This window comes from Oscarella lobularis, chromosome 19 (assembly GCF_947507565.1).
Source record: "Oscarella lobularis chromosome 19, ooOscLobu1.1, whole genome shotgun sequence".
In the NCBI taxonomy this organism is placed as follows: domain Eukaryota; kingdom Metazoa; phylum Porifera; class Homoscleromorpha; order Homosclerophorida; family Oscarellidae; genus Oscarella; species Oscarella lobularis.
In genome coordinates this window covers 367,168-395,085 of record NC_089193.1, presented here as the reverse complement: position 1 = coordinate 395,085, position 27,918 = coordinate 367,168, and the positions used below count along the sequence as shown (strand labels likewise).

The following is a 27,918-nucleotide window of genomic DNA, read 5'->3' as shown; positions in this document are numbered from 1 at the left end:
AATAGCGCCGACGGAAATCAAACTCCTGCATGCTGCGTGCGGTTCAAAAGTAATAAAAAATACCACTAAAAACGTGGAAAAAAATAGATTACTTTGAAAAGGAAACGCTGAACGACCCACATTTACTGGCAATACCGTCCATTAAATAAATTTTACTTCTACAGCCGAGATACATGTATCTCTCACTCTCTGAATCGCAATGATGACTTGAAAGCTATTTGACAATTAAGGTAACCAAAGTAGAAGGAAGAGTGCCCGGATTACAAGAGGTTTTTTATCTCTTTCATGAGCGTTCAAAGAGTTAGCAAAAATCAAGCGCAGCGCAGAAAAAGAATGCAGACGGAGGTGAGCAAAAACATGGAAACATCATGCTAGTATTTGTGTTGGATTTGTTTACACGTCGGCAAGGGACCATTCCACGATCCATTAATGCAATGTCGAACGGAATCGCCTACGATTTCGAAGCCTTCGACGCATGAGAAAGTTTCTACGAACGTTGGGTTTAGGCTTCTTTCAACTTTTCCGTAAAGAGGGACGTTGTAGTCCAGAAGGCATGATCCTTTATAATTAGAGAGAAGAATCAGTTAATTGTGCTTAGAAAAAGTTACTGACTTTACTTGGGACGCAACTTCGTTTCGATTTAGACCACTTCTTTGTTAGAGCATTGCAAGTAATCGATGAGTCTCCATACATGACAAGTTCCCGGTCACTGCAGATGTACGTCGCCACGGATCCCAACTCTTGGACGAATTCGTTTGACGAACGAGGCGGAGGCGGACACACTAATACAAGATGAGAAAAATTTTGCATACCCAAAACCCCATTTTCAAACAGAACCTGAACAGAACGGTACTGGCGCAAGCCATTCGCCATCCGAACAATAGTTATCGGATATTCCGACCAAGCGGTAACTCTCATTGCAGGCGTATCTTACATGTAAACTAAAAGGAAAAGACGTGCCCAGAATTTCGAACAGACCGTTTACTAGGTCAGGTGGCGCGGAGCAGCCTTAATTAAAACAAAATTAGACAATCTTCAAATTAATCATACTCGTCAGATAACTCTCACTCGAGCAGACAGGAGCTTCGCCTATCCACTGCCGCGTTACATTTGAACACAGCCGCTCCGCGTTTCCGTATAGTATGAACGGAGCATGGCACGAGTATACTGCTCGAGATCCTATGACCAGAACTTCTCCTTTTCGCGGATTTGAGAGAGACGGGCATGCTGTGGCAAAGTGGTTCAACTTAATCTATGATCCATAAGCGTATACCTACTTGACGAGCACGATGGTTCGAACCCTGGTAACCAGTAATTAAATGAAGAACTGCACTCTCGTGTATGACCCCTTCCTGTCAATCTGAAGCCGCTGTCGCAGATATATTTTGCCAAACGTACGCCTTTTCGTGGGGATGTTAGGACAACCGATCCATTAGGTGGTTTAGGAGGAGAGCAGCATGTTAAGTAGAAGTCTTCTTCAGACGGGTCACCTTGGCCATCTTCTACAAAGCCACTCTACAATATGTTACTTTCACAATTATCAAATACCAGAGGAAAAAGAGCAAACAGGTGGACATCCACTCCATTTCCCGGAATATTTGACGCACGTTCTAGTTCGACTTCCATCAAGTCTGAAACCGACGTTGCAAGAATATGTAGCACTGACGCCATCCTGAACCACATTGCCGTTGTCAAGTTCCAAAATAGGGCAGCCTAAAAAGAAAGATGCAATTTGATTCGTAACTAAATCGACTAAGAGATGAGATTCGCACTTGAACATGTAGGCAATTGAACGTCAAAGTTTGAACCACGCCAGCGCGTGTCGCTCCCCTTGCAGAACTTCTTTTCATCTCCAAATAAATTCTGCCCATATCGACATGTGAACGTCGCTATCCAAGTTCCATTAAACTCTGAGTACGCTACTCGCAGAGAATAATCTATTTTTACTAAACCGCACTCTAAAATATTAATTAACAGACAAAAACGTGATCTTGATTAAAGGATAAAAATTTACTTGGTTTCATGCAAACGGGAGCAGGAGCCGACCACTTTCCTGATTCAGTGCAGGTGAGAGTTTCTGCGCCGAGCAATGCAAATTTATAATCGCAATCGTATGTAGCTTCGTTTTCTCTTTCCGTTACGCGTCCATTTTTAGGCGCTACTGGTTTTAGGCAGCCTAAAGTATAACAAATCCAAAGTAACCTGCAAAGCCTTATATAAATCGCTAAACACGTACGAGTGCACCAAGGCTCGCGTGAAGAATCCCAGTAAAAAGAATCTCTCCAGGAACTCTTTTTACAGTATCGTTTGCTTTCCTTTGCGAGCCTGTAGCCAGATTTGCAGCTGTACACCGCAACCGACCCGTTGATGTAGACATTGCCGTTATCTATACCAAGTGCAGTTGAGCAACCTATGCAAGTTATACTGTAAGCATGTAACGTCGCAAATCAATCTTCCTTTACCTTACCTAGAACACAACTCGGAGGATCAGACACCCATCTTCCTGATACACATTGTATTGATGATGGCCCAACAAGTCGGTGTCCCGAAATGCAGGAATAGTTGGCAAAGAAACCGTCAATCAAAACTGATCCCTGAAGCGGAGCATTCGGTCGACGACAGACTAATTTAATTAATAAATAAGAGACATAACTAGTTATGTTAGTAGTATTTATGCACTCACAATGCGTGCAACGTGGAGGCGAGTTAGACCAACGGTGCGTGCGTCGATTGCATCGCCGAATCTTACGCCCTTTCAAATTGTAACCATGATCGCAGGTGTAGTAAGCACGATTTCTTGAAACTGTCACGCGTCCATTTCTCAGGTGCTCGCTTATGGGAGGACAAGCTAGACACTCACAATAAAAGCTACTCAATTAAATCGTTATTTTCACACGCACGCATGCATTTTGCGGTGGAGCCTGACCACTTTTGCCGATAGCTTATGCAAACTCTTCTTTCGTTTCCATGACGGAAAAAGCCAGGATTGCAGGTGTACGTCGCTTCGAGTTTAGTATAGCTGACTTCGTCGAATGACACTTGCCCACGAAGAGGATGTCCCAAAACACCGCAGTGTTTGAAGCGCTTAATACTAGCTATAAAAAGAAGTACAGTTGGGTTTTAAGTAAGAATTTTCTGTACCGTCTGATGAGGTGCATGAAGGCCTCGATCCTGACCATCTGCCTGTTGTCTCATTGCAAGATCGGTACGGAGAGCCAAACAAAAGATATCCCTGGTTGCAAGTGTAGTGCACATGCGACAACTTTTTGTTATAGTGCACAACACCGTTTAGAGGATGATGCAGATTAGGGCAACCTAATGAAATAGACGATGTAGCACTCAGATGAAATTCTTCAAAGCAGTACCTACCTGTCTTCACACACGTTGCAGGAGACGCCCATATATTCGATGACGCATTACACAATATTGTCGAATCTCCTATCATAGAGTGACGACGCTTGCATGCGTACTTTGCCGTCAGCCTGTCCTGCTCAACCAAAAAACCGCGTTTCACCGCCGGAGGAGCAGCGCAAGCTGAGGGTAAGAAATAATAACACGTAACTAAGGATATTAATTAAAAGCGCCTTACGCGAACACCAAACAGGCGAACCAGACCAATGTGCAGCCTTAGTTCCATTATGCAGGCAAGTTCGATTTCTGCTTCCTACCAGCCTAAAGCCGTCCTGACATCGAAAAAACGCTAGGTGACGTGTCAAGTTCAAACGGCCGTTCTCTGGTTCAAACAGACGAGCGCAATATCCTAATTAAACAACACTCTAGAGCTGCGAGGTACATTCTTATAGTTCAACCCATACGTTTTCTGCACTTGGGGACTTTCCTTGTCCAGGTATATCCATACCACGAGCCCGGTTGACAAACTGACGTTGGCGAACCCGAGAGAACGTAACCTTCTGACGATTTACACGAGAACGTCGCCGTTTCATTGACAACGTGAACGTCGCCGTTTCGGGGAGGACGTGGTCTGAAACATCCTGTATGGAACAAAAGATAACGCTGCAGGTTATAGATAAGATTAACTGGGTGTGAGAAAAGGATGTACTCAGTGCCAGAGAACCGCCCAAAGTAGCGGTGAGCATCAGAACGAGATAGAAAAGATGCATCTTTTGTCGTTACTTATTCTTCTCCGTCTTAAATCGCTACGAAGATAAACAGAGAGAAAGATTTCAGGCCCAAGCACGATGCGATTGATTCATTCAGCGTTTCATATACTCAGTGTCGTATCACGACAAAACGTACCTATTTGTTGTCGAACCTCAAATGTAGAATTCTAAAGTCGAGACTCGAGGTTGGATTGAGAACTTCAATTTGACTGTGCTGATCGATGTACGTGCTCCAACCCGATAAGACTGTCTGAAGCCAAGTAAGGATCTCTGATATATACTAGCTCGCATGCGTGTTGAGCACCTTTTGCTAAATTTCTCCTGGCGCCATGTAGATAAAAATAGCTGAAAGAATGAATAGAAGCATTGTAATAGGTTTCCGATGATTCATCGACGAAGCCCTATAAAGCGTAAGAAATACGAATATTTGCCAAACTGCTATCGTCCTACTTCCAAGAGAACGGGGAACCGCAGCAGCGGAAGACTACCATGAAGAGTTGCATGGGATTTAGAGAAAGCAGAGCCTAGAAAATTAAAAAGGAAGATGCATCGATCTGCAGACACCGCTACATATGCTGACAGCGCACTCTCGTGAAAAACATTTATATACCTGCATCTCTGCATTTGTCTTAATTAATGCGCAGTTGCCTTTCAGGTCGGCTCCCTGAGTAGCAGCAGTAAGCGCCTCGATCATTGCACACGACTTCGAAAGGGTCGCGATCGTCGATGCGACGAGTTTCTGCAAGCCCTATACGAAGTGCAATCGAGTCATCTCGTTGCGAAATTGGTGATGAGGTGGGGTACGTTTGGCACAATTTCGCGCTTTCATAGACGTCTTGACTTTAAAGCGTCGCTAAACGAAAGGCGAGGTTGCGCGGATAAAGGGTATAATGCCTCGGAAAACGTGTCGGAAACGCGTTTGGGGGACCCGTTCAACAGTAGTGCATGCATCTGTCGCTACGGTAACAAGACAGACGACCATCTAACCATTCTCGTCAACAGAACTCATTGTAGACAGCAGCGAGCAACGAACGATGAACTAGCGACAATCCCGGATATAGAGTTTCCCTACATTTTTATCTCTGTACTGCGCGATCTTTACGCGATGTCGACAATCAAATCTTCCTCCGGGGCATGAAAATAGATGACAATAATCTCAAATCTTTGTTGAATCGGCCCTGAAAGTGACTGCATTCGCTGCATTCGTCTCCACGCGCAGGTGAGCTTTCGAAACGCTCAGGTGAGCGAACGCGTTTCTCTTGATTTCCATATGCAAACAGCTGCTCGATAATTCGACGCTGGGCTCCAAAACATTGCGTGTATGGCTCTAACATCACGGTGCACGTGTAGGCGTGGTCAAAAAGAATGTGTTGGAGCCTGTGGTCGTGAATGAGGTAGCCACCACGCATTTGATTATCTAGAACAATTACCTGTCACTTTCAGTGACGGAAGTCATGCAGTCCAGTAAAAGGGGGCGGGGCGTAAAGCAAGAGATCGAGACCGCAAACTTCATGATGAATATATGTAAATTAGCATTACAGCGAAGCGAACTTAGCTGAGAGCAACTTAGAAGAGAAGACTCGAAATTGTAATAGAAGCCTCCCGCGGAACATGCACGTACGCGCCGCACTCACTCTACTTCCGGCGTGAAGGATAAATATAATTGCATTGAAGACATGACAGTTGCATCTGCGGCAGATTGAGCAATACGAACAAGAACAAGATCAATCAAAGACATTGCAATTGACAGAGAAGAATCAGTACGTCATTGCTCAACTTAGCAGGGATGAGCTGTGATCAAGAATTTCGTTAGAAATCTTTACAATTTCTTCCAAGCGTCTAATAATGACTTCCGTACTGTCTCAGAAATTCCTCAATTTCATTTGGAGTCGTATTGCTCTGCCCTCGTAGGTGGTTCCGCGTTCATAATGATTCGTATCGACGTGTTTAGTGTTGATGTACCTGGGATAATTCATGCCACCCGGAACGTGGTCAGAATATCCCTTGAACACGACGACAGTGTGAACGTAGCCGTGAGGCAAATTTATGCGATTGCGCACGCACTGAGGTAAAACGCCCACTATGACCTCTTTTTCACTCTGCCCATTCGCCGGAAACCCGTGTAGACATTGTCTCACGAACAATCATTATCTGCAGGGATAAAGTTTTCTGGCGAAAATCTGTCTTCCTCTGCTTACTTTCATAATAATCTAGGGCACTGCAGCACTGCAGCACTGAGCAACCATACTAGCACCAGAAGAGAACGCATGTCTTCTCCTTTGCTTAATTGCTGGAAGCCCAGTAGCCTCAACGCATATTTATATACACGTATTAATCTAACAACTGATTTCCGTTATACTTTCATAAGCAGGCACGCGAGTCTGACAAAGAAGGATGTATGCTTCCCAAATATCCTTCATAAAGAAACCTTTATACTAGTTCCGCGGTAAAGAAGCGGAGGTAAATGTAAGCGGAAATTGAGCTTCATTCTTGAATGTTCTCTTGTTATTTTGGGTTGGTAAAGCAACATAGATACCTAACTGATAAGAACAATCTATTTAATTAAGGAAGAGCGCTAGCATTTTAATGCAGTGACCAATATGTTAGTGTGCTAAGAAAGCGAGGCTTTCTGAGAGCTTATGATGCGCCGCATTCAAGTGCAGTGACTATGGAGTAAATAAGTCATTTGGTCCGGAAGTTTGTGTTCTCATAACAAGGGCCACGTGATCGGTGGTTCCTGCTCATTAGAGGGGCGACGCTTTATTGGTTGATCAGATGGAGATAAACAACCTATTTCTGAAGCTATTCTGCAAGGAGATAAATGCCTGAAGTATAAGCGGTGTGATGATCTAACAAGTTTAATTTCGCGGCGCCCTGTAGTCTCTAACAAATTTAATTTTCCGGTGTCCTGTAGTCTACGCGTAAGGAGCTATCACGAGAAAGTGAGAAAGCTACGCCTCTGCGCCTATCAGTTCCTCCGGCAGTGGCCAGTGCCTGGTACGTGTCTTGAGAACTCTAAACTTTAACCATTGATTAGGTCAACATATCGTTATCGCCACAGACTATACATGTACCTTTTCTACAAGAAAATGTGGGCTCCATGTCAAGAGAGAACGTACGTCTTCTGTTCATTTTGATGTAAACGACTCAGATTGTACATCGAATGACATCTCCTACCTTTTGCTGTCTTTTGCGTGAACTAAATATACTAGAAAACATTTTCAGAACACAAAACGTTGCTCTAACGCTTTCCTAATACGTTTCTTACCTTTACGAGGAAATCGCCTTACGCAACATCATCGTAAAGCAGTCCAGCGTTGATGAGGTCGAAACGCTGTCCTGCAGATGGAAGCTCGTCGCTACCCGGTGCGCCGAACGTCGCGAAAGCTCGAACTCCTTAGGTTTCGACCTCCATCTTTGTTTAGCGTGCTCGACCTAAAATGTTTTCTCGCTAGTCTCCGATTTTTGTGCGATTTAGGCAATCGATTGTCTCTACGCAACCAAAGATTGATCGAAAAGTGACGGAATCGGCGTCGAAGTGGTTCAGAGGGCTTGTTTACGCATTCGAAGCGAAACGCAGGTAAGCGAGAGCGCCCCTCTCAATTCCACGAGCGAATTCCTAGAAACTGTTGGTCCCTGCTTTGAATTTAGGTCACGAAACTACTATTCGACCGATCTACGACTCGATATCGCGAGTTCTCTATTTACAGCGATTCCATCGAGTTCGCCGCAATCCTTTCGAGAGGCGAACTCGATCGAACGTTTCTTGTCGCCTTTCAACGCGTTTTCGTCTCGTTTCGTTGAGATCGTGAACGAAACGTTGACGTCACATATCCGACATCTTGTCCGTATGCACGCGTGCACGTGCTCGTCTCTTGTTTCCTTTTTTTTGGGAGAAACGCTGCACGCGCATGATCGCTCCAATCATTACCTTATTTGGTTGCGCGTAGAGGTGCAAAAAGCAACGCTCTCTCTCGTGACGTCGCTGCGGTTAATTGCGAACACCCGACGTCCAATCAGAGAAACGTTGGCGTCATCGTTCGCGAGGGAGTACATAAAGTCGTGCACGGCACTCTCCCTCTTTACGTAACCCCGTCGCTTGAGAACTCGCTCGTACGCTTGGTTAGTCGTTGGAAGACAGGGAGCCCGAGGGGCGAGCGATATTCCGACGCATGGTCCTGGAGCAACGGTGCGAAAGTGATTAGAGGCACATCCCTAAGACCTCTAGCGGCTTTTGCGCTGGGAAAACACGCTCCGTCTGACCAAGGATTGTTTCTTTGGTCTTACGCGGGACAGCGTCGGCGTTCGCCGGCTCTCCTCCACGTCGAGCACACGATGAGCGGGCCTCTTCGGCGGTGGCGAAAGCCGTCTCCCGGGGTGGCAACGAACCTCGGAGACTCACTTATGGTGGGTTCTGATCTAATTCATGCCGTTGGTGAGGGTCGGCTGGGTTGCGAAGCGTCTGGACCTCCACGTGGTGCGACCTGGGTCACGCAAACACAAACGCGCTTCATTTCGGCTTATTTTGGTATGTACTTCGTTGTTTTGAATAGATGCTGGCTTCGTTTCTTTAGATTTTGGCTCGCGAGGAGGTTTCGACGAAGGTATTCGTTTTGCTATCCGATGCTGTGTGAGAGGGAGGAGTGATTTTTTAATCTCTTTTTTTCTCGATCTTGTTTCGACTCCCTATTTAATTGTTTTTAGCGCTTTCATTTCTTTCCGTGGAGCAGTTTAGAGCGTAGCGTAGTAGTGTAGAGATGAGGAAATTACTAAATAAAAATGTATCCGGGTACCAGCCCTCCTTTGCAGCAAAACTTTCTTGGCAAATTCCCAGCTTTCAAGCCGTACCAAAAACGTGTGAAGGGATCGAATAAGAAGTTTATAGCTACATAACGGTCGAATCCTAGAGAGAGCAGTACAGGAAGACTGCATGCACGATTTGGTGGCGTTTGAAGGCGTAGAACCAGTTGGCTAAGAAAAAACTTGCGTTCCAATCGAGATTTCGCTACCCGTCGGTACTCTACTGGCGATATCTCAGCGAGAATGCAATCTACGACAATCGCGTAAATTTAGCTAAATAGAAGAGGCTTTAAGCTTTCCAACGGTATATAGTACGTCTCTGTGCGATGACTGATAACAGAGTTAGAGATGCTGTTCGAAAGCCGATGGGTGTGTTCGAAAGACAGATCACATGACTTCCTCCTCTTCTAACTGCGCTTACTCCTATACCACTCAACGGAGAGAGCTGCAATTTTACACGAAGATTTGTGAGTTATTGTGCTACATTTTCGCTTTTAACCGTTTTCTATCCTAGTCTGTTTTAAGGTATAAACGCCTGTTCCAAACTTGATGTGTTCGAAACTAGATGGAGGACTCTACTGCAGTAGAATGCTTCACGCTGCTTTGTGTGCAGAACCATGCAGAACGCTGGGACAGGCCGAAAGTTCGAATTCGTTCAGTTCGCCTTCCGTATCTTAGCATAGCCTCGGTTCCAGACCCTCTCTCCCCCGGATGTTACCGATCCTCGGAGATAGGTCTGGTACGGTCCCGGCCCTAACCCCGCCTATTATGACGTGCGGGAACAGTATGGCGGACGAGCTGTACAAAGATCGTTCGTTCGCACCCGTTTCGCACGTCCTACAGCTATCCGATTAATTTCTCTGTTTCGACTGCTTACTCTTTTCTAAAAGCCACTTCTATTCGACCAAGGAACCGATCGCGTACTAAGTTCTATTCCGAAGACCTCGGTCGAATAGAAGTGGCTTTTAGAAAAGAGTAAGCAGTCGAAACAGAGAAATTAATCGGATAGCTGTAGGACTTGCGAAACGGGTGCGAACGAACGATCTTTGTACAGCTCGTCCGCCATACTGTTCCCCCACGTCATAATAGGCGGGGTTAGGGGCGGGACCGTACCAGACCCTCTCTCCCTCCGAGGATCGGTAACATCCGGGTGAGAGAGAGGGTCTGGAACCGAGGCTAATCTTAGCACGGATTGTAGAGAAATGGATATGAAACGCACGCACGCTACCGTATGTTGCGTGGGATCATCCGTGACATGCCCCGCCCCCGTGTCTCCGCTTGTGCTTGGCACACTCAAGTGCTGTTTGACTAAAGAGATTAATCGCCACCCGTCTATGATTAACGTAAATCGATGCCTACATCTTCGAAGTACCTAGCGCACCATTTGCCTAAATTATTGGAGGTTTCGTAAGAGCGTTTTCACGCGTTTTCTCACGAGACCTACTTCGGAAGGGGTTGTGTAGCGTTTTCGTCAATTCGCTTACGTTTGCGTAGCCAGTAAGATAAGGAACGGTTTAATAATGATCCTTGCTGTGGCTTTGTCCACAAGCAAGGCCGGTTTCGTCGCGTTATAGCCGAGTACGGGCATTTTTATGCTCGGAATGGTGAAGGAGTTTGTGTAGCATTTCTGGGAGAACTGTAGAGAGTCAGCCGCATACTGTAGTTTTAGTAGATAGAACTGCCACTGTAGAATGGCCCTACAACCCCGACTAATATATGAACGAGCGGGTTTGCGCTAGAAAGAGGTCGAAAAAATGCTGAGCGGAATTAATTAACAGACAAGCAGCAGAGCGAGAAAGGCTAGGTATGCTTCCTCTAAGCTTCTAATAGTTAGTCTCTCTGCACTTTGCTACTTTTCGGTTCTGTACCGTGACCTTTGGGAACAATTCAATGTTACCTGTCACTGCTTAGTTAAAAATGGGTTGTTTTTTCGTGAAAACGTTAAGGACTAAGCATGTGCGAATTTTGCCATTGTCAATACAAGCCAATTTTAAGACTACCGGGGAGGCAACGGAGGCAACTGGGTTACCAATCCGGGCAAGATCGGTCACGTGACCATGTCACGGATGATCCCACTAGCGTGCGTGCGTTTCATATCCATTTCTCTACAATCCGTGATCTTAGTTAGCGTGCTAGACGTCAAATGTTTTCTCGCTATTATGCAATTAAGCGGCTCGATCAGCTTATGAACGCATTCGAAGCGAATAACAGGTGAGCGAGCGCGTCCCTCTCGATTCTACAAGCTACTGCAACACCGCTCTTGCTCTCTGCTTCGACTATGCATATATGAGCCCAAACTACTGTCAATAAACGACATATCTCCGAAAAAGAGTACGGTACAAAACTTTTTTGCTGGATAGACACTCTTTTCTGTGTGGAAATCTTCGGATAACGCGCGCATCGTCTTTAGTCACGTGGCGTTGTTTCAATCGCCCTTTTCTCCTCTCTGTCTTATGCGAATGCGGTAACAAGCGTTTCGTTTCTGATCGTTGGTGAGTGAAGTGCGGTTTTAGTCTTTTCCATATGTCTGAAACGCTTATCAACGCGTATTGAGAGATCGACCGCTTTCTACTCCGTCATATCCCATCGCTTTCTTCCAAAAAGTACTCTTTGCGGTTTCGTACAGGTAACAGAACGATTCATGTGAAAACGTCTTCATCCTGATAGCCTTTTCGAGTTCGATCATAAGGATCCTGTCACGTGTTTCCCGTGAAAGTCGTTTATTTCTTAGGTAGTCTCTTTTTGGTTGCACAAGAGGTTACTAGATTGTTCCTATTATACTTGCAGGAGCAATCGCATCGATTTACCTTTGACTCTGGAGCGTGTTGATGCAGGTATGTATGTATCTAAACGTGCAGACAGCTGGGACTCCATTGTATTTACCGTTATAACGCAGGGCCCGCTCATACTCTCTAGGGCGTGGGTGGAGCCACTATATAACCGCGCCAAAAACATTTTTCAGCTACCTCTCCTTCTCACTTAATTTTCTTGCCTTTTGACGTAAAGGAGCCACAGTTTAAAAAAATCTGTTAGGCTTTGGCAAGCTTTCTTTGCATAGTTTCATGATTTTCCGAGACCTCAGTTCAACTACGATTTAATAAATAATAGTTAATCTCGGCCCAAAGGATGAGAGGGAGGCCCCCTTTACTTCCATTGTCTTTTTTGCCTTTTAAGGATAGTTTGACAGTGTTTCTTTTACAATTTGTCTTTTGTAGCAAAGGTCACTTTATACCGGGTAAAGATTTCCTTCTTTCGTCCTTTTGTTTAGTATCTAGACGAATAGTACGTGCATTATGTAGGTGCAACGTACCTTCAGAGTCTTCGTAGGTACATATATCTACGTTAGGACCACTGAGGAACGTCTACGCATAGACTAAGTTGTCGTCTTATCATGGCAAGCAGCCTCTAGCAATGCGTTTCCTTTTGCTGATATTTTCTTCGTAGACGCCCACTCGGCGTAGATAGTTAGGTCTTTGTGTAGCCTCGGACCCAGGCCTCTCCCACGAACTTTTTTAGCTGGGTGAGCGATGTTCGTGGAAGAGGCCTGGGTCCGAGGCTAGTCTCCATGCCCGTCGATATCAAGTAAATTTCTGTACCTGGACGTGTGCCAATGTGAAGGCAACGGATTGTGTCAATTGTATTATAATGACTTCCTATTGCGAACAGGTGTTTGCAGTCAGCAAACAGGTGTTTGCAGTCAGGAAACAGCTGTTTGCAATCAACCTAACTTCGAACTTCATCGAGAGCGATAGCGTCAGCGGTTCTGCATACCGCGACTGCCCAAGATCTTCGTTAGCTCCTCTCCCGCGAACTTCGTTAGCTGCTAGCTAACACAGTTCGTGGGGGAGCCTTCATGGGTAGCGAAGTTGATTTCGTGTGACGAAGTTACGTTTGTGTGAGAGGCGTAACTCGGACCCAGACCCCAGGCCTCTCCCAGCTAACGAAGTTTGTGGGAGACGCCTGGCTTTATTCAAAGGTGCAAGTGATTAGGCTCTTTCTAATTTTGACAAGTTCGCCGCTAATAGACGAGGACGCTATTGGACGCAATTTGGAAACAAGCTAAACACATTACGCTCAGTTCAAAGCAAAAAAGTTAGGACATCATTTCCTTGGATTCGTAGGAAAATAGTTGTGGTCTAGGAGGCGTCGACGGTCTTTGTGATTGGCTCAGTGCAACGTCCTCTGAGTCCTCTCAAGTATAAGGGCACTGCCTCACCTAAAAAGCTTTTAGTCGATCGGCGCCAACCTCATCTGATTCAATGACGTTCTTTTTGCGTTGGTCTCTACTGTTTCTTTTCCACAGTGGGGTCTTCTACCTGGAAGAACGTTTTCCGAACGAATACGTTGAACGGAAAGGTACAGAAGTACATGTAGCGTAGAACTTCTTTATCGATTAGCGCGCAAATTGTAGTTTCCAAAACGGTACCTATCCCAAGATAGAATATGATCACGTAGTCGCGGCTATGAAACTAAAGGCTGCCCTCTGAATATTTTATCGTCTGGCGGAGTTTTATCCGTTTACGGGAATTTGCGCTAATCAGATCTTATCCTCGACACACGGCTTCTGTCTCTTACTTCCTGTGCATGCATAACTATTTCCTGCCCGCTTCCGCGTACAGATATAGCGATACCTACGTACCGTGCCACTTTGTAGAAATCGCACTATCTGTACATACCAAAGAGGTTTGCTGATAAAATGAATGAATGAGAACAGACGCGCTTTTCTTTCAACTTAAATGGCGACAATGAATAAAATATTAGCAACAATAATCCTATTTTGATTTAAATCGCTTATTTATCCTTAGCATGCCGGACCGTTTTTGGGTGATTCTGTGTAGTACCTGATGTTGTTGGAATATATCATTTATTGCAAACTATGGCAGATAGTGTAAAGGTTATTTATGAAAGAAACAATTATTCCTAACCAACAAATTTGCTTTTTTTAAGACTATTGGTTGGGTAATTGCGAAGTAATATCGCAATTTTCTTTTCATTTTTAGATGAAATTGAAGAAGTGTTATCGTGCTTCACTTCTTCCAAAGGAGCGTTACCATATAGCGAATCTGACTTTAATTATAGGTATTATTTATGTACTTATAAAATCGAAGTTGATTTGGACTCATAGAAATGCAAATGAGCTGCTTCCTGAACAACGGTTGCATAGACTTGAAGATTATGAGTACACTTACTCTGGACAGGTTTTAACAACGTTTACTCAATATTGGCATCACGTAATATATCGCAATCTTAGTTTTTACTGTTTTGTAACGGTTGCAAACACATCGGCGACGCTACGGCCAATGATATAGTCACTTTGGACGCACCGTTGCAAGGTGAAGACTTATAAAGTGGATTTACTTAGCTTTGTTCTCTGTATATGCTGTGTCTTTTCTCAGCTACCTCGTGGGTCGTCTTTGGTCTACCTTTCTTCTTTCTTCTGATCTTAATTTCCGCTTTCTCCTATTTCTACTTTTTCTCTCTTGAGCTTCATTACTTGAAAGGTAGGCGACTGAACTCGTTCTCGTGCAGAAAACGAGAACACCCAAGAGTTGTAATTTTGCCGCTTAACGGTGACCGATTACTTGTAATAACTTTCCTTGTTGCTGTCGTCTTCGCAACATCTACTCATGCTCATCGCCCTAAACCCTGTGAAGGTGAGAATTGTCCAATGTCAGTTCTATGTATGTTCTTTCTAATACTCTCTTTATATCTAAATATCTTTCTCTACCTCTATACTTGATCATTTGCGGTAGATAGGCAAGGAAGTTTGTCATGCATGTGGCGTGAGATTTTGTCACTTCTGTGTTTTTCGTAACAGATTGTCTTCACCTTGTTGTTCTTGACGTGTTTGTTTGTAAGAAGCCTCGCAACGAGGCTTCTTATGCCCTCACATTTTCTTTAGTTATTAATTAAAAACGAGCTTTGTTTGCTTTTTTATGCCCCACAGTAATATTTTTTACTTGTGCTCGCTATTTTTATATTTGGAGGTGTTACTTAGAGACAAAATTAGACATTTTGCACTAAAAGCGAAATGCGATACAACATAATAATGTATATCACAGTAAAATGATGAACGTTACTGCACAATATAAATTAATTAACTGCACAAAACATAACGCGTACCTTGGAAGAAATGATCTCATCCTACAATGTAACTTTTGGCGATTTTTAGACTGCTATGATGGCTGGCTCTGTTACCATTCTTCGTGTCTAAAATTGGGTCACATACCCTTGACTTGGCCTCAAGCAGCTGAAGCCTGCTCTAATCATGGATCCCATTTACTGTCAATTGAAAGCGATGATAAAGAACTTTGGCATTACTTATATGACCATCATCCTCAGCGGCCAATTTTTACCGGATTATTAAGCTCGCCTAGTGAAGAGGGCTCCTACAGCTATCGTTGGTCGGACGGATCGCCGTTTGTCTTTTCAAACTGGGAACATTTGTACGTGCACTGCAAAGCGGAACTGTGTACGGCCATCATTCCTGACATCATTCCTGATTTGACTTCTACAGCTTATGTCGTTCACTGGAGCCCCGTTGCCTGTTCGTCAAAAAATATATTCATCTGCAAGAAACCAAAAAGTGAGCGAGTGACATTTCGTTATCGCAGCTTTTGAAATTGACTGTTTTTTTTAGAACCTAAGAGTGCCGACGTGCGGCTTGTCGATGGTGTTACCCCGAACCGCGGTCGCGTCGAGATTTTTTTGGACGGTGATTGGGGACGCGTCTGCATGGCGAAATCCGGTTCCGATGTCGCAGAAACGGCGGCGGCAGTCTGTCGACGTTTGGGCTACATTGACTTATTTTTTGTTACGGCTTTGAATCACTCTAGAGAAGGAAGCAGTGGGATTACTTCGAATTTTGTCGGCTGTACGTTAACAGATAATAGCGATTGTGGAAACAAAACAGCAGCGTGTAATTGGGAAATATTTGTTTCATGTCAGTCAGGTAGAACCTCTTCCTATGATATGCGGCTTGCGGACAGCCATGTGCCCAACGATGGTTTTGTGGAATTTGAGGGTGTGAATGGAAATTGGATACAGGGTTGTGGATATATTTTCAACACGCGTATGGTTCCTCCTATTTTGTGTAGGTCTTTGGGATACGATGGTGGAGTAGCTATTTTGAAGCGCAATCGCAAGAGTTTGTTTTATTTATACGTCCGTCATTGTTCCAAAAAGTCATTGAGGTCCTTGGCCGGATGCTCCATCTTTCAATCTTCGCGTTGTCGTAATTCCTTCTTGCTTAATTGCTCCTATTCCCAATGGCAAGTGCGACTGAACAGTAGTGCCAATGGAATGAAAGAAAGAGAAGGAACAATTGAAGTTTATTTCAACGAAACGTGGACCGTTGTCTGCGACGACAAATGGGATATAAATGGGGCTCAAGTTGCCTGTCGCCAATTGGGCTTTAAAAAGGCAATAACTGCAAATTCATCGCGATCTAAATCAACTTCAGGCGACAAAAATAATTCCAAGTTGGAAGTGCTATGTAACGGAAACGAAACGACGCTTAGAGACTGTCAACATAAAATCATTCACAATCAAACTTGCACGACTGCAGCAGCTGTTTGCCAGATGAATGAATGTGAACGAAACGATTTTGAAATATTGATGTTAGCTAACAGTCTTCTTTTTCTAGATTGTCCCTCAGGTTGGTTTCTCTACGCAGACTATTGCTATACTATTTCACGCTATATGCATTTCATGGATGAGTTAGGTTGGGAAGAAGGTGGATGTGGATCTTCTAACAGTGCTAGTATTACCAGTCCTCACGAACAGGCTTTTGTTGTGTCTCTTCTTGCTGGCCGAAAACCCGACGTTTGGATTGGGCTGAGACGAAAAGAAAATGAAGCGTTCGAGTGGATCAATGGGGATCCGTTGAGGTGTCACTAATAAAGCTCGTGGCTGTCTTTAATCTTTTTCACGTTTCTGTCTAGATATGTCTTGTGGGCCCCTGGAGAACCAAAGGCTCTTTACAGATGCGTTGCGCTAGATCCTCGCAATGGCTACTGGAAGACGAAAGAATGTTCTAAATGGAATAGAGTTTTATGCAAGGTTCCTCTCCGTATGAAAGCGCTCTTCTCTCCCAAATAGAGGATATTTTTCTCTTTGCTTTATTTAGGAGATGTAGCAAACGAACTGCGTCGAGAAACAGCTCCGGCAGCGAATGTTCGGTGTGGGAGCGACGAAATCTATTTCGAAGATACTTGCTATTATTTTTCAAAAGACGTTGATGAGATTGTTTCACAAGCGCAGGCACATACTGAAAAGTGCAGAAGTCGCAATGCCACACTAGCTTCAATAAGCACCATCTATGAAAACGCCTTCATTGCAAATTGGACTTCTCCCGCGAAGGAATCTCTTTATTGGACTGGCCTGGTTTACGAGAAAGGTGCTTTCAGGTGGCTTGATGCGACTCCCGTCACATTCACCAAGTGGGGAATGTACGAGCCCAAACACCTGCAGGATAGTAGCGTCTGCGTTTTGTTTGGATCAGACGGCCGCGAGTTTGTTTGGTCTGTTTCAAACTGCTCTGCTAAAGCTCGATACGTCTGTAAAAGTACTGGTACAGACATTTGAAGATATGACTACTTACCGCTTTTCTCTAGGAGATGAATATTCAGATGATTTGGAAAATGGATCTGGTGATGAAGAAATTGAATCTCTGTCAACTGGCGGTGAGTATTTCAAAAATGCTATCATTCAACTATGTTGTTCTTTTTTCTGTATAGAGGTCTACTTATGTCCCGACGGTTGGACGCAGTTTGGCAATAGGACCTGCTTCAAGCGAGTTTCTGCCAGAAAAACTTGGCATATTTCCTTGAAAAACTGCGAATCAATGGGGGAAGGAGCGTCTCTTGCAAGAATTCTTTCTCTTGAAGAGCGGAACGAGCTAAGTTTGAACCTTCTCAACGGAGAAAGGGCTTGGATTGGACTAAATGACATGACTAATGAGGGAAACTATGTTTGGGCTGACCAGTCGCCTTTAACCTATGTCAACTGGAATTCGTCTGAAGTAGAAACAGACGCTTACCTTGAAAGAGAAAAAGATTGTGTAGCTGCAACGAGAACTTCTTGGCAGTCTATCAGTTGTTCTGAGATGAAACCCAGCCTTTGTTTCATGCCTGCAATTTCCGGTATGTCAATTGATGTTAACGTTCGAACAATTCTCTATTACGTTGTGGGTTCTTCAGATTATGACGAATGCTCCAACAACGCAAGTAATTGTCACGCAAACGCAACCTGTGAAAACGCACTGTTTTCGTACATGTGCACTTGCAAACCTGGATTTAGCGGAAATGGAACTTCGTGCGAAGGTAACTTGCATCTCTTGTAATCGCACTGAACCGGCGTATTTTTCTTGTTTTCAGATATAAATGAATGCAACTATACCTGTAACAAGGAGGGTCAAAATTGTTCTAATACATTTGGATCCTATGAGTGCGCTTGCAGAAGTGGATGGACAGGAAATGGCAGTCATTGCGTCGATGTGAACGAGTGCAACGAGACAAGCAGATGTCATTCCCAAGCAAAGTGCTTAAATTATCCCGGCTCTTATCAATGTAGATGTCAAAAAGGCTGGAAGGGAAATGGTACTTTTTGCGAAGATGTGAACGAGTGCATGAATGACAGCCCATGTCATTCGGCAGCGAATTGCACAAATCATCAAGGAACGTTCAAGTGCACGTGTCGAGAAGGCTGGTCTGGTAGCGGATTTTTTTGCGAGGACGTCAACGAGTGCATGAATGACAGCCCATGCCATTCGGCAGCGAATTGCACAAATCATCAAGGAACGTTCATGTGTACGTGTCGAGAAGGCTGGTCTGGGGACGGATTTTTTTGCGTGGACGTCAACGAGTGCGACGATGATAGTCCTTGCCATTTGAAAGCAAATTGCACAAATCAGAACGGTTCCTTTATCTGTACCTGTCTGCAAGGCTGGACAGGTGACGGATTCTCTTGCAACGACATTGATGAATGCCTCCTACCTAAAATATGCCAACCTTTGGAATATTGTAGTAACACAAACGGATCGTTTCAGTGCCTGTGCCGTAGCGACTACGTGGACAATGGGACCCATTGCGAAGGTAAAATAAGATAGTTAGAAGCAATGTCTTCTCTGTTTTCTTGCTACGTTGCTCATATACATAAATGCCCGAGAAAATGCTAATTTATCATTTATAATTTTTTTCATCCAGCTATTACAGTCGCGTCAAACTCCACCTCTCATTGGAAAATCATTATATCAGTCATCAGCTCCGTCATTGTGGCTTTTGCCATCTTTCTTGTTTTTTATGCTCGCCGCAGGACTTTACGCAAAAACGGTTTTGTATACGACCTCGACAAACAGGCAGACGAATGGGAAGTAAATTCCGGTGATATGACTTTGCTAGAGAAGCTCGGCGCCGGATTTTTTGGCGTTGTGCACAGGGCGTATCTCTATCATCGTCCATCTGGAAGTTTGTCGAGACTAGCTCGAAAAGAGAGCAATTCTTTTGGCAATAAGTCTGAGGTCGCTTGTAAAATGCTCAAAGGTGCGTCGCTCTCGTGTTTCATTGACTACTTTTATTTGTAGTCTAATTGCATTTGCGCTAATTTCATCTACTAATTTTCGTGTTTGTAGGATCGAATCTGGCGGAGATGGACTTTCTGGAAGAAATCAAACTCATGAAAAACATCGGGCAGCACCCGCATATTGTCAACTTTCTCGGATGCATATCAGTATCGCCGCCATTCTGCCTCATCGTCGAATACTGCAAGAACGGCGACTTACTTACCTATCTTAACAAAAAAGGGCATCAAAAGGTTGTTTTAGCTGTCACATCTAAGCATACAAACAACTAATACCCCGTCATTGTTTTCCTCACTGAGCAGAAATTGAATGAAATCGTCGTAGGCGTTGAAAGCGATAACGAGGCACATTATTTCGTCAAATTTTGTATTAAATGCAACTAACCTTGGTCGCATTTAGGATAGTACGCCCTCGCCCTCGCCTGATTGCGACACATTTAAGCATCAGTGGCGTGAGATGAATGAGGATTTTAGTGACGTGAAAGCCATTGATCATGGTATGAGCTTAATATGATCCAGTGACGGAAGGCTAGTTTTGTATTTGTAGACGAAGGCGGTGCGGAGAAGACATCTGAGCCCGAATTGAATGCTCGTGACCTCTTATCATTCGCTTGGCAAATTGCATCCGGAATGGTGTGAAAATTAGACGTCATACTTTTTTTACTGACATTCGAACCTACAGGAATACCTGTCTGGTAAAGGATTAGTTCATCGTGACTTGGCCTGTCGGAACGTGCTCGTTTGCGAAAATAATCTACTCAAAGTTTCCGACTTTGGACTTGCGAGATCTGTCTATCACGACGGTTCCTACAGTCAAAAGACCACAAGACGTCTTCCACTTCGCTGGATGTCTATCGAAGCCATAACACACCGTCTCTTCTCTGAGCAGAGCGATGTGTAAATTGAAATGCAATCTGGTTGTGCAATTTGTGCTTAGACGTTGTTTCTATGTAGATGGTCTTTCGGAGTTGTTCTGTGGGAAATCTGCACTTTTGGTAAGCTTATCTTTACCGTCTTCTCAGTTCTAAAGTATTTCATTTCAGGCTCTTTCCCTTATCCTTGCGTTTGCACTGGAAAACTTCTGTCGCATTTGCGTAGCGGCAACCGGTTAGCCTGCCCAGAAAGCTGCTCCGCTGAGCTGTTAGTATTAATGCCAATGGACTTTCTTTTTGGCTTTTAATGATTCCCTTTAGGTACAGTATAATGTCTGCATGCTGGTCTTCCGATTCTGAAAAGCGGCCAACGTTCAGCCGTCTTACGCAGCTTCTGGGACAAATGCTTGAAGCCGAAAATCAAAGCCAATACATTGTTTTTGATGCTATCAGTTTGCTTTCTTCTTGCAGCATAGAATCACGAAGCGGAACAAGGGAGTCAGACTGCAAAAATGGGGCTCGTGATCACAATTCCTTCACGCAGATGGACGATGCCGAGGAAGTCAGATATGTCGTCGGTTCCTCTGCATCAGCCTTGAAGGAAACCAAATTGTGAGATGCCAAAATTTCCCCTTAAGGTGCAATACAGCATTACCGTTTCTCGTGTTGCGTATATATGTATTAGCTTTGCGCCTATAATTCTAATTCTGTATTGCTAGATCAGTACGTGTGTTGATGTTCTTGCGTTTGTTCATTTTGTTTCGTTTTTGCGCTATTGTCGTGTTTTATCGAACTTCTAGGGTGAGAGTTCTAAGAGACGCAAAGGAAAATGAGAAAAGGAAGCTTATCATTTTCAGCTTTTTTTAGCACGTCACACTTATATTGAATGAAATTGCATTTGCAAAGCACACGACAGTTGTCCTCCTTATAACGAGCGTTTTATCGGACATGAATCCTTCGCTTCCTCTTTACCTACGACGCGGAAAGCTTCAACGCTGACGGTCCCGTATTTTATAGGGTGGAGGGTTTTTCGCCCTTATTCCTCCAAAACCAGCGTACTGTAAAATACACGGGCATTTTATATGTGAAAGTCCCGACCCGGAATATTGGCGACCGAGCAAGATAAATTGTTCGAACTTTCGGGCAACTTCTGCTTCAAATTTCGAGAAAAAAATCATTATTATCGTAGAAGGCATACACCACGATTCGCAAAAAAGACTCTATCAAGTTACTATTATTTACAATAACCGGAAGACTCAGTAAGAACTACGAGGTATTAGGTCAAACAACATTGTACGAGAAAAGCTCTTTCCCAAAAATGTTTGTGATACGGCTTGAAAGCTGGAAATATGCCAAGAAACTTTTGCTGCACGTGAGGGACTGGTACCCGAATGAGATTTTATTTAGGAATTTACTCCCCTCTATACTACTACGCTACGCCTAAAACCTATCTAAAATACTCTACGGAAAGAAATGAACGCGATAAAAAAACAATTAATTAATAGGGAGGGAGTCGAAACAAGATGTAGTAAAAAAATAATAGATTCAAAGTCACTCCTCCCACTCACACAGTATCGGATAGCAAAACGAAGGACTTCGTCGAAACCCTCTCGCGAGCAGAAATCTGAAGAAACGAAGCCTGCAGCTATTCAAAACAACGAAGTACATACCAAAATAAAGCAAATTGAAGCGCGACTGTGTTTGCGTGACCGAGGTCGCACCACGTGGAGGTCCAGACGCTCGCAACCCAGCCGACCCTCACCAACGGCATGAATTAGATCAGAACCCACCATAAGTGAGTCTCCGGGGTTCGTTGCCACCCCGGGAGACGGCTATCGCCACCGCCGAAGAGGCCCGCTCATCGTGTGCTCGACGTGGAGGAGAGCCGGCGAACGCCCACGCTGTCCCGTGTAAGACGGAGCGTGTTTTCCCGGCGCGGAAGCCCCTAGAGGTCTTAGGGATGTGCCTCTAATCACTTTCGCACCGTTGCTCCAGGACGTTGCGTCGGAATATCGCTCGCCCCTCTGGCTCCTAGTCTTCCAACGACTAACCAAGCGTACGAGCGAGTTCTCAGTGACGGGGTTACGTAAAGAGGGAGAGCGCCGTGCACGACTTTATGTACTCCCTCGCGAACGATGACGCCAACTTTTCTCTCATTGGACGTCGGGTGTGCGTCATAAACCGCAACGATGTCACGAGAGACAGCATTGCTTTCTGCACCTCTACGCGCAACCAAATAAGGTAATGATTGGAGCGATCACTCGCGTGCAGAAAAAAGGAAACAAGAGACGAGCACGTGCACGCGTGCATGGACAAGATGTAGGATTTGTATGGCGCGCCATTCGTGCCAAAAGTCCACAGTTGTCATGCCATTTAAAATGCCATTTAAAATGCCATTTAAAATGCCATTAAAAATGCCATAAAAACTGCCATGGAAACTGCCATTGAAAATGCCATAAAAACTGCCATTTACTCAAACTTCTAAGGAAACTGCCATGGAAAATGCCATTTAAAATGCCATTTAAACTGCCATGGAAACTGCCATAGAGACTGCCATGAAAACTGCCATGAAAACTGCCATGAAAACTGCCATGAAAACTGCCATGAAAACTGCCATGAAAACTACCATTTATACTGCCGTTTTTTTGCCAATAGCATTACTCTATAAATCGATTTTGAACGACTATAAATGCTAGTTTTATAGCATATTATGGAGTTTTGTATGCAATCAGTGCTTCAATGTGTATTCGAATTTGTATTATTCTTTTTACCGATGCCATAAACTTTAAACTATCGAAAACTGCTGTCAAATTATGCAAAAAGCAACTAGCTAACAGAACATTATTGGCAAACGAAGTCAACAGGTCAAAGAAATCAATAAATTAGACGTGACCAAAGAAGTTGTTGCTCCTGAATCCTAAGGCAAGATTTTCAAAATACTTCTCTTGGTCGTCGTGGAAAGCTGTTGGAAGAGTCAGTGTGAGGCTGCATGTGGACGCCGTTGGAAAGACTCCGCTGTGAGAAAATTTTAGCGTCAAACTTTTTTCTAGTCCCAGGGGAGGTGGACGTGCAGCACCGGTGCAGAAAATGTAGACATCCTCTAGTGAGGCGCCAGTTTCATTCTCTAAAAGCCAGACTCTTTTTGACAACAACAACAAACAAATTTACCAAACTTTACTTTTACCTTCGCACGACTCCAAGAAGTCCTCGAAAGCCATGCACGTATCCACCTCCGATTTCCACAGCGCTGCATTAACGGTCTTGTCAGTGTATCTAACATTGCCCTCACGGAATATACATAGCAGTGTTTCTGAAAGAATGAACGAGTTACATTACAAATATGTTGCGTATTTGCGGAAGTAAACTTGCCGGCGGTGAGAGTCGAATCTGACCATGTAAAAAAAGGTCTCAGGATGTCAGATTGTCGTTCCAAATACGACAGCACTCCAAGCGTTTCCCCTGGCGCATTTGGTCTAAAGCGCCTTGTATTTTTCCAACGCAGAAGTAGAATGTGAGCATTTTGATAAGATCTTCTCTCCAAGATAGCTTCGCCGACGACATATCTCGAAGACTTCCACATTCAACCAAAAGAGCTTGTGAGTTTTCCGTCAGTAGTGTCGTGGCCAGTTCCTCGTCAGTCTTGTCTTTTGTATTTTAAAGAATGTAAAGTATATACTCAGAATGCGCTGACACAGGTTTAGTCGCAAAGCCTGTACGTCTGCCATCTTGATTGGTAGTGCGTTAAAAGACCCCGAATAAAAGAGAAAGAAGTGGAAGTCTATTGCTCAATGGCAGTTTCCATGGCAGTTTCTATGGCAGTTTTCTATGGCAGTTTCCATGGCAGTTTCCATGGCAGTTTCCATAGCAGTTTCAGTAAATGGCAGTTTTTATGGCATTTAAAATGGCAGTTTCCATGGCAGTTTCCATGGCAGTTTCCATGGCAGTTTCAGTAAATGGCAGTTTTTATGGCATTTAAAATGGCAGTTTCCATGGCAGTTTTTATGGCAGTTTTTATGGCAGTTTAAATGGCATTTTAAATGGCATGACAACTGTGGACTTTTGGCACGAATGGCGCGCCATAGATTTGTAACGTCACCGTTTCGTTCACGATCTCAACGAAACGAGACGAGACGCGACGCAAAACGCTCAAATGCATTCGATCGAGTTCGCGTTCCGAAACGAACGTGGCGAAAATCGATCGATCGGCTTTTAGTGAGAGAGAACTCGCGAAATCCAGCCGTAGATTCGTGCCATGTCAGTTTTAGGGCTTAGAGTCAAAGCAGGGTACAACAATTTCGCTGCATTTCTCGTAGGACCGAGAGGGATGTGATGCGCGTTTCGCTTCGAATATGCGCGTCTACCTACATGATCTGTCCGAACCGCTTCGACGATGATTCCAGCGAATTGCGATTTATCTATGGTTGTGTAAGGATAAGCGCGATCTACATCGCATAAAATTCGTAAAGAAGAGAGAAAACATTTTAGGTCGAGCACGCTAACTAGGCTAAGATGGCCGATAGAGGGCGACCGAAACGAATTCGACATTTCCCGGCGTTCTGCGCACCAGGCGGCGTCGATCTTCCAACCGTAAGACAATCGTGTCACTAGCTCAACGCTCGATTGCGTTTCGACGTTGTAACTGGCCTCAAATAGAATCCGACGTCGCCCGCAACGTAAGAAACGCCTTCATAGGCTATATTTTGTGTTTTTGAAAGGTTTAAAAGTCATGGTCGGTCAGTTGGCAGCTCGAGGTGAAGCAGAAGTCATTCCAGAAACGATCTCTATTTTCAACTCAGTTTCTTCAGGTTCTTCGTTTTAGGACTCAGTCAAACGTCGAGGGGAATAGAAAACTGAGCAAGGTCTGTCTCCTTAACATAGATATTGTGGAGAAGTCGAATGAATGTGAAAACAAGGTAGCCGAGAATTGAAAATTCATTACATTCTTATGAATGCTATATTTGTTTGAAAGCTTGAGAGTCCAGTGTCTAGAGTCAAATGGCACGCGTTCCTAAAGGAGTACATGATTTAAAAGAGCTATTCCTGTACTCTCGTTTGGACGATTGTACGGTACATCACATGTGGATTGATTTGGTTAATGTCACCTAGATCAATTGAGGATTGATACGAAGGCGGTACCACGTAGAGCGCGCAAGCCGATTTGTTTCTCTCATGATATGTTGCTCTAGCAACGAATCAGCCTTGGGCAAACTTCCGCAAAGACGACTGGCGCTGTTTACGCCCTGGCGTTGACTTGGAGAAGATGTCATATCCAATATTAGAACCTGCGGCTTCTTTAATTTCCCCGTACAGAGATCTCTCGTTCTTTTCGTTGACACAGATGGCTCACGCGGAAGCGAAGGAGGACTACCCGACGTTTCACTTCAGACTTGAACATTCTTAGGGGGTAATAATGTCGTCATTGGCATGCAGGGGAGTCTTCGTCATGCGAGTCCGGCCAAGTGCAAGAGCGCTACCGCACACTAAAAGCTTTCAATTGGCTATCTGCCTAGTCTAGCTACGGCGCCGCCTGTTCTCCTGTTTTTTGGCGTCCTTCTTGCTTTACTCTCGATAGTGGGGTGTTTCACCTAGCTGTCGGCAAGTCATCCTCTCGAATACTTTGGCGTGAAAGGTATTGGTTGTTAAAACCGTCGATCCCCGTCCCCTAGCTGAAGCTATACCTACCCCATGACGCGCGACTTTCTCCCTGCCGGTGAGAGAACCGCTTCCTATATGAAACTTGTAAATGGCAGGATGGGACTTTTCTGAATGCATTAATTAAGTGCCACTTCAATGCAACACGTAAAAATACACTGTTATCGTACATCTGCACATGCAAACCTGGATTTACAGGAAATGGAACTACATGCGAAGGTAACTTACATAGTTGGTAATCCCACTAGACCTAGTAATATTTCAGTTCTTCTCCATTCAGACGTACACGAATGCAGCCGTCATGGTACCTGTAACATGAAGGGTCAACGATGTTTGAATACGTGTGGATCATACCAGTGTGTTTGTATGAGTGCCTGGACTGGAAATGGCAGTCGTTCGTATCAGTGTACGTGTCAGCAACTGAACTGGGAGCGGTATTTTAAAATTTGAAATTCCACCATCTTTCTTGCAGGTCTTGCAGTGACGTCAAGCACTCGATGGGTAATCGCAGTGTCTTCCATAGGCTCGTTTGCTGTTGTGTATTCGTTGTCGTCTTTGTCGCTGTTAATGCGCGACGCAAATATCTTCGTATCCGGAGAACACCTGACTTCGTCGAGCCACACGACGAATGGGAAGTCAACTCCCATGACATGACTCTTCTCGATAAGCTTGGCGATGGATTTTTCGCCGTTGTGTACAGGGCGTTTTTATATCACAGTTCATCTCGTGGTTTTTTGAGGCAAGGCAAAAAAGAGGCAAAGTCTTTCGAGAAAGAGAAGTCGGTTGTTGTGTGTAAAATGCTCAAAGGTGCGCAATCGCGCGTAGTTGTTTGTGTATGCAGTATATCCCAAATCGTTTTAGACGAGATTGTACAAGGTGAGGACTTTTTAAAAGAAATCAAACTGATGAAACGGATCGGGCAGCACCCACATATTGTCAGCCTTCTTGCATGCATAACGACATCCCCACCATACTGCCTTATTGTCGAGTACTGCATGCACGGCGATTTACTCAACTATCTCAGAAAAAGAAGACCCAAAGTTGACGAAATACCAAAGCGTGTTGTCACCAATGAAATACTCTGTCTCAGTGTGTAGATCCTCAGCAAAATTGAGTGAAAGCGTCACGAACCGAGATTATTTGGACAAGGCGCGTAAAAAAACATCTTTTATTAAACGAATTAATGACTCTAGTATGTTCTTTTCTAGAGTGATTCGCTCGAACAGTCGCCTGATTATGAATGCACAGAAATGCCTCACAAGTGCGACAAGAACGAGGACTTTAGCGAAATTGAAGATCACGTTGACGGTAAGGATTTGCATCGATGATAAGGAGTGCACGGGGATGAAACTCGATGTTAAATAATTTCGAAGGCGGGAAGAAGAGCGGTGACGTCGAGTACGAATTAAGTTCTTCTGATCTGATATCATTTGTTTGGCAAATTCCATCAGGGATAGTATGAATTGGATAATTACACATCTGATTTCATTTACTGAGTTTAATCTTTCAGGAATATCTGATTGGAAAAGGCTTGGTTCATCGCGAAGATAAACTACTCAGAGTGTCCGACTTTGGACTAACCAGATCGGTCTATCATGAAGGTGTGTGCATATTGTCAAAAGACCACGAGGCGTCTCCATCTCCGATGGATGTCTTTCGAAGCTATAACGCACCGTCTCTTCTCTGAAAAGAGCGACGTGTAAATTATGTTTACTTCTCTTATGATATGGGTGATTCACCGTTGCTTGAATTGTAGGTGGTCGTTTGGAATTGTCATCTGGGAAGTGTGTACTCTAGGTGCGTATCGTGCGTATCGATCGTACGTCAAAGCACGGGCAAAACTTGTGCGGCATAACGTTTCTCGATAACGCTCTGCCACTGAGCTAGTACCGGTG

The 27,918-nt window shown here is 44.3% G+C and overlaps 3 protein-coding genes and 3 long non-coding RNA genes across 14 annotated transcripts; 4 read left to right on the top strand and 2 right to left on the bottom strand.

Annotated features, from left to right (window-relative positions):
• Window positions 1–260: 260 nt before the first annotated feature.
• On the bottom strand, window positions 261–4,964 carry LOC136198366 (sushi, von Willebrand factor type A, EGF and pentraxin domain-containing protein 1-like). 4 transcript variants are annotated; one of them, XM_065988294.1, is made up of 22 exons: window positions 4,926–4,964; window positions 4,732–4,869; window positions 4,572–4,645; window positions 4,426–4,522; window positions 4,258–4,371; window positions 4,061–4,157; window positions 3,816–3,992; window positions 3,590–3,760; window positions 3,370–3,534; window positions 3,142–3,315; window positions 2,901–3,095; window positions 2,684–2,848; window positions 2,468–2,623; window positions 2,237–2,410; window positions 2,015–2,176; window positions 1,773–1,958; window positions 1,549–1,713; window positions 1,278–1,499; window positions 1,069–1,227; window positions 838–1,008; window positions 618–782; window positions 261–559 (listed from the first exon to the last, which is right to left on the bottom strand). In XM_065988294.1, exons 6-22 carry the CDS (start codon window positions 4,119–4,121, stop codon window positions 372–374), a joined length of 2,856 nt encoding a protein of 951 aa, XP_065844366.1. In that variant the 5' UTR covers window positions 4,122–4,157; window positions 4,258–4,371; window positions 4,426–4,522; window positions 4,572–4,645; window positions 4,732–4,869; window positions 4,926–4,964; the 3' UTR covers window positions 261–371. The 4 variants fall into 4 exon arrangements, with proteins under 4 accessions (XP_065844366.1, XP_065844368.1, XP_065844364.1 ...); XM_065988296.1 differs by having other exon boundaries at window positions 613–782; window positions 1,278–1,502; window positions 4,926–4,962; XM_065988292.1 differs by having other exon boundaries at window positions 1,278–1,502; window positions 4,926–4,962.
• Window positions 3,845–6,020, top strand: LOC136198386 (uncharacterized). Of its 6 annotated transcripts, XR_010672778.1 has the most exons (5): window positions 3,845–4,253; window positions 4,307–4,381; window positions 4,457–5,340; window positions 5,402–5,515; window positions 5,565–6,011. It is a non-coding gene; the product is annotated as an uncharacterized lncRNA (long non-coding RNA). The 6 variants fall into 6 exon arrangements; XR_010672775.1 differs by having other exon boundaries at window positions 3,845–4,916; window positions 4,970–5,340; window positions 5,565–6,019; XR_010672774.1 differs by having other exon boundaries at window positions 3,845–4,712; window positions 4,777–5,340; window positions 5,565–6,015.
• Window positions 6,021–6,963: 943 nt separating this feature from the next.
• Window positions 6,964–7,611, bottom strand: LOC136198289 (uncharacterized). The gene is made up of 4 exons (XR_010672730.1): window positions 7,390–7,611; window positions 7,299–7,329; window positions 7,196–7,245; window positions 6,964–7,141 (listed from the first exon to the last, which is right to left on the bottom strand). It is a non-coding gene; the product is annotated as an uncharacterized lncRNA (long non-coding RNA).
• Window positions 7,612–11,016: 3,405 nt separating this feature from the next.
• Window positions 11,017–12,386, top strand: LOC136198338 (uncharacterized). The gene is made up of 6 exons (XM_065988251.1): window positions 11,017–11,132; window positions 11,282–11,385; window positions 11,435–11,524; window positions 11,589–11,652; window positions 11,709–11,755; window positions 11,818–12,386. Exons 1-6 carry the CDS (start codon window positions 11,065–11,067, stop codon window positions 11,835–11,837), a joined length of 393 nt encoding a protein of 130 aa, XP_065844323.1. The 5' UTR covers window positions 11,017–11,064; the 3' UTR covers window positions 11,838–12,386.
• Window positions 12,387–12,506: 120 nt separating this feature from the next.
• On the top strand, window positions 12,507–21,281 carry LOC136198602 (uncharacterized). Its single transcript, XM_065988602.1, has 26 exons — window positions 12,507–12,897; window positions 12,947–13,013; window positions 13,062–13,277; window positions 13,922–14,000; window positions 14,047–14,119; window positions 14,173–14,254; window positions 14,318–14,575; window positions 15,094–15,507; window positions 15,562–16,512; window positions 16,567–16,578; window positions 16,645–16,810; window positions 16,865–16,992; window positions 17,050–17,487; window positions 17,537–17,605; window positions 17,660–18,064; window positions 18,122–18,244; window positions 18,299–19,015; window positions 19,127–19,462; window positions 19,552–19,733; window positions 19,803–19,844; window positions 19,900–19,996; window positions 20,047–20,132; window positions 20,182–20,396; window positions 20,454–20,494; window positions 20,543–20,639; window positions 20,693–21,281. Exons 3-26 carry the CDS (start codon window positions 13,181–13,183, stop codon window positions 20,985–20,987), a joined length of 5,403 nt encoding a protein of 1,800 aa, XP_065844674.1. The 5' UTR covers window positions 12,507–12,897; window positions 12,947–13,013; window positions 13,062–13,180; the 3' UTR covers window positions 20,988–21,281.
• A 5,329-nt stretch (window positions 21,282–26,610) lies between these two features.
• Window positions 26,611–27,166, top strand: LOC136198360 (uncharacterized). The gene is made up of 3 exons (XR_010672769.1): window positions 26,611–26,830; window positions 26,885–27,063; window positions 27,114–27,166. It is a non-coding gene; the product is annotated as an uncharacterized lncRNA (long non-coding RNA).
• Window positions 27,167–27,918: the final 752 nt, after the last annotated feature.

Bases quoted from the DNA above. Each gene is read 5' to 3' on its own strand.
- LOC136198366 (XM_065988292.1), bottom strand. From the start codon at position 4,121: ATGCATCTTTTCTATCTCGTTCTGATGCTCACCGCTACTTTGGGCGGT. The intron at 2,411-2,467 runs GTAAGGTAAAGG...TAACTTGCATAG, and splicing joins TCCTCCGAGTTGTGTTCTAG to GTTGCTCAACTGCACTTGGT. The intron at 1,503-1,548 runs GTATTTGATAAT...GTGGCTTTGTAG, and splicing joins TGTTTGCTCTTTTTCCTCTG to AAGATGGCCAAGGTGACCCG.
- LOC136198338 (XM_065988251.1), top strand. From the start codon at position 11,065: ATGTTTTCTCGCTATTATGCAATTAAGCGGCTCGATCAGCTTATGAAC. The intron at 11,525-11,588 runs GTACTCTTTGCG...TCATCCTGATAG, and splicing joins CCATCGCTTTCTTCCAAAAA to CCTTTTCGAGTTCGATCATA. The intron at 11,756-11,817 runs GTATGTATGTAT...GTTATAACGCAG, and splicing joins TCTGGAGCGTGTTGATGCAG to GGCCCGCTCATACTCTCTAG.
- LOC136198602 (XM_065988602.1), top strand. From the start codon at position 13,181: ATGACGTTCTTTTTGCGTTGGTCTCTACTGTTTCTTTTCCACAGTGGG. The intron at 17,606-17,659 runs GTGAGTATTTCA...TTTTCTGTATAG, and splicing joins TGAATCTCTGTCAACTGGCG to AGGTCTACTTATGTCCCGAC. The intron at 19,463-19,551 runs GTGCGTCGCTCT...TCGTGTTTGTAG, and splicing joins CGCTTGTAAAATGCTCAAAG to GATCGAATCTGGCGGAGATG.